Below are 3,081 nucleotides of genomic sequence, written 5' to 3'. Positions count from 1 at the left end.
CCCGGAGCAGGCAGAGACCTGTGTGAGGCCCTGGCTGTGCAGGCAGGCAGTGGCAGGGGTGTCCCTTGCCCAGCACCTCACACGCCAGCCCGGCAGCCTGTCCCGAGCCCTGGGGACCGTGACCCTGCTCAGCAGTGTCAAATACCAGCGGGCAGCACTTTTGGGAGTGCCCTCTAGAGCATCACTGGCTGCGTGCAATGATGTGACGACAGGTTTGCAGTCCCACAGCCCAAGGGACACGTTCCTGGTGGCCTCAGGGACCTCCTGAGCTGCGGGCACAAGACTGCAGCCCTGTGCTGGTGTGGGTCCGGCTGATGCCGGGTGAGTGCGGGTGTGCCGGCAGTGTTGCTCACCTGTAGTTGGTGCTTTTGATGGGGGCCCACGTATAGGTCCTGAACACCTCGTCGATGTATTGCTGTGGGTCAGAGGGAGCCAGTCAGGTCTCCACGGTGCCAGGACCCTGCCGGCGCCGCGACATGGGACTATGGCTCCAAACCCAGTGCCGGACACAACCCCTCACTCCCCACCACCAGGGCTGGGCATTCAGTGTGGCGCTTTTTTTTCCCTACAGTGTTACCTCGTCCAGGGACTTGATGAGGGTCTTGATGAACCTCTGCCCGTCGTTCCCATCAATCATGCTTCTCCGGATCTGGGGGACATGGAGGAGGCGACTGAAGGCCACAGAGCCCAGCCATGCGCTCGCGGGCACCCACCCCAGTGGGGTGGCACTGGGGACCCGCGAGGTGCAGGGGCAAGGGGTGAGCAGCCCGGGGGGGGCTCATCGTGCTAGCACTCAGGGGACAGTGACCATGTTCCCGTCCCCACCGTGGCCCCACAGGAGCTGTGCTGGGCCCCTTAGAATGAGGTGCTCCCCAGGGCAGGCTGGAGGGGCTGAGTGCCCTTTGCAACTGCAGATCAGGGGGAGCCAGCCTGTACCCCAAAATCTGCCCCTGGATCTGCCCACCTCCTCCTTGTTGTCATCCTCTAGCTCAGCGTCCAGGAAGTCCAGTGTTACCGGCTCACGGAAATTGATGATCTGCAGGCAGAAAGGGAGAGGCAGGGAAGGGCTCAAGGCTCCCGCAGCTGCTGCTGAGTCCAGACAAACTCATCACAATCCCTCCAATTAGCTCCTAATGACCCCAGGAAGCCGTATGTCCCACAGGGCCCTGGCTAACCCCGGCTGCCCTCACACCGACGGGCCCCTCCTCACCTGGGGCTGCAGGTTGGGGTGTAGCAGGACGTAGCCGTTCAGGTCGATGGCGAAGACATAACCATTTGCTCCGAGCTGCAGGAGGACAGGAGGAGGGATGAGGCCAGCCAGGCAGCTCTGTGGCATGCCATGCTGTGCCGTGCCGGTGTGATCACCCTCACCTCTGCAGGCAGAGCTCGCCCAGCACCACCCCTGGGGCTCAGCCTTTTTCTATCCAACTATTTCTATTCCCAGGCCAACAGCATCTCTCACCCCGGCTCTGGATTATGCCCGTTGCTCCTTTCCCCAGGCTAGTAAGGTTTATTCCCTGCTGATCCTGCAAGGGTTTTGCTCTTCTCTGGGTCCCAGAGCATCACCCAGCTATGATCCCTGCCCGTCTGCCTGCAATCAAGGCTTCTGCACCCCGCTACTGCCAGCGCTGCCAGAGGTGCTATGGGGTGCTGGGGGGCGCAGCCCAGGGCTCCCCATGGAGTCCCACACCGGGCTCAGGCAGCACAGGGCAGGGACAGAGGGAAAGGGGCCCCCACGCACGTTGTATCGCGGCGTCAGCCTCTTGATGTCGTTGAGAGCCACGTCGATCCCCATCACGCCCAGAATGAGCTGGTTCTGGAAGGAAGCGCAGGGAGGGAGGTGGGTGGGAGCAGGGCTGTCACCTGCCACCACCAGTACGGGGACAGGGAAACAGGGGGATGGACCTCTTCTCCCTCTGGGGACATGTGGGTCAGATCCGGACACCGCAGGGGCACCGAGTGGGACATGCCAGCCCCCCAGCAGCCGTCCATGGGACACTGCACCCCCCAGGGACTTGCAGCTGCCAGCTGTCCCTATTGAACTGGGAGAGCTACCCAAGGCCATTTCAGGTCCCAGGAATGGCAGTCACCCCTGGTCTCACCCCAGGGAGGGGGTGCAGAGCAGGCAGTACCCCAGGGGTGCCAGTGCCCCCCGCCTGCAACCACGGACCCAGTGTCAGGGCACCCTCCCCACCCTGCCACGGCCCCACACCGGGGGTCCTGACAGCCACAGACTCTTACCTTCCTGTCACTGCTGTCCTCCGTCAGGTTGAATACTGGCAGCGTGCCCGTCACCACCAGGCCCAGCCCCTGTACAAACACAGAAGGGTGGCCCACGGCCCCTTGTCGGTCCCAGGACCCAGAGCTGGGGGTGGGCAGCAGAGGGGGGTTACCCCCCTGGCAAGGGAGATGGAGGCATGCGCTGTGCAGGACCCTGGGGCTTGTGTCCCCACCCGCACCACGGGGCTGTGCGGGACCCCAGGGCCAGTGTCCCCACCTGCACCCCAGGGCTGGGGGTCCTTACCAGGGCATCCTGGTAGACGTTGGTCCACTGAACCTGCTTGGCTCGGTTCCCGGCCAGGACCATGGGTCTTCCCAGCACATCCAGGTATTCCTGCAGGGTTACAGGATGGAAGAAAGCATGACATGGGAGCCAGATGCCTCCCTGCTCCAACCCAGTGACAGCCCTGTCCCCACACATGCCCCAGGGATTATTAATAGGGTGCCTGGTGCTGGTCCCCAGCTGCAGGCTGAGCTCGGGGAGGGTCTCGGCAGCTACCAAACCCAAGGGTAACGGCTCCAGCTGGGAACCGAGCGGGCCTGTCGAGATGCAAACAAGGTGCTGCTTGCCATCGGCCATGCACGGGCAGGGTAGGGGCTCCCCAGAGCCAGAGCCCCCCCAGCTCCTAGCCGTCCCTGGGGCTGGGCTTGCTCTATCACACCTGGACCATGTCACTGCCACCTCCCTGGCTGCCACTGCTGGCCTTTTGGGATCTTCTCCTGGGGCAGGTTTCCCTTATCCTGGTTCACCTTGCCAAGGCAGATCTCTGGGCAGGAGGGCAGCCCCTGTGCCACAATGCC

The 3,081-nt window shown here is 63.5% G+C and overlaps 1 protein-coding gene across 1 annotated transcript in view; it reads right to left on the bottom strand.

The window, feature by feature from the left end:
• Positions 1–353: 353 nt before the first annotated feature.
• CACNA2D2 (calcium channel, voltage-dependent, alpha 2/delta subunit 2) overlaps positions 354–3,081 on the bottom strand; it is a gene marked incomplete at both ends in the record, with an annotated part of 8,391 nt that continues 5,663 nt past the window's right edge. The window contains 7 exons of the mRNA XM_009701344.1: positions 354–415; positions 578–649; positions 965–1,036; positions 1,211–1,285; positions 1,742–1,816; positions 2,242–2,310; positions 2,525–2,614. Of these exons, the coding sequence (XP_009699646.1) occupies positions 354–415; positions 578–649; positions 965–1,036; positions 1,211–1,285; positions 1,742–1,816; positions 2,242–2,310; positions 2,525–2,614 (515 nt within the window). The remainder of the gene's footprint in view (positions 416–577; positions 650–964; positions 1,037–1,210; positions 1,286–1,741; positions 1,817–2,241; positions 2,311–2,524; positions 2,615–3,081) is intronic.

The sequence above is a fragment of the Cariama cristata genome, unplaced genomic scaffold (genome assembly GCF_000690535.1).
Source record: "Cariama cristata isolate BGI_N322 unplaced genomic scaffold, ASM69053v1 scaffold29455, whole genome shotgun sequence".
NCBI lineage: Eukaryota > Metazoa > Chordata > Aves > Cariamiformes > Cariamidae > Cariama > Cariama cristata.
This window is presented reverse-complemented; position numbering and strand designations above follow the sequence as displayed.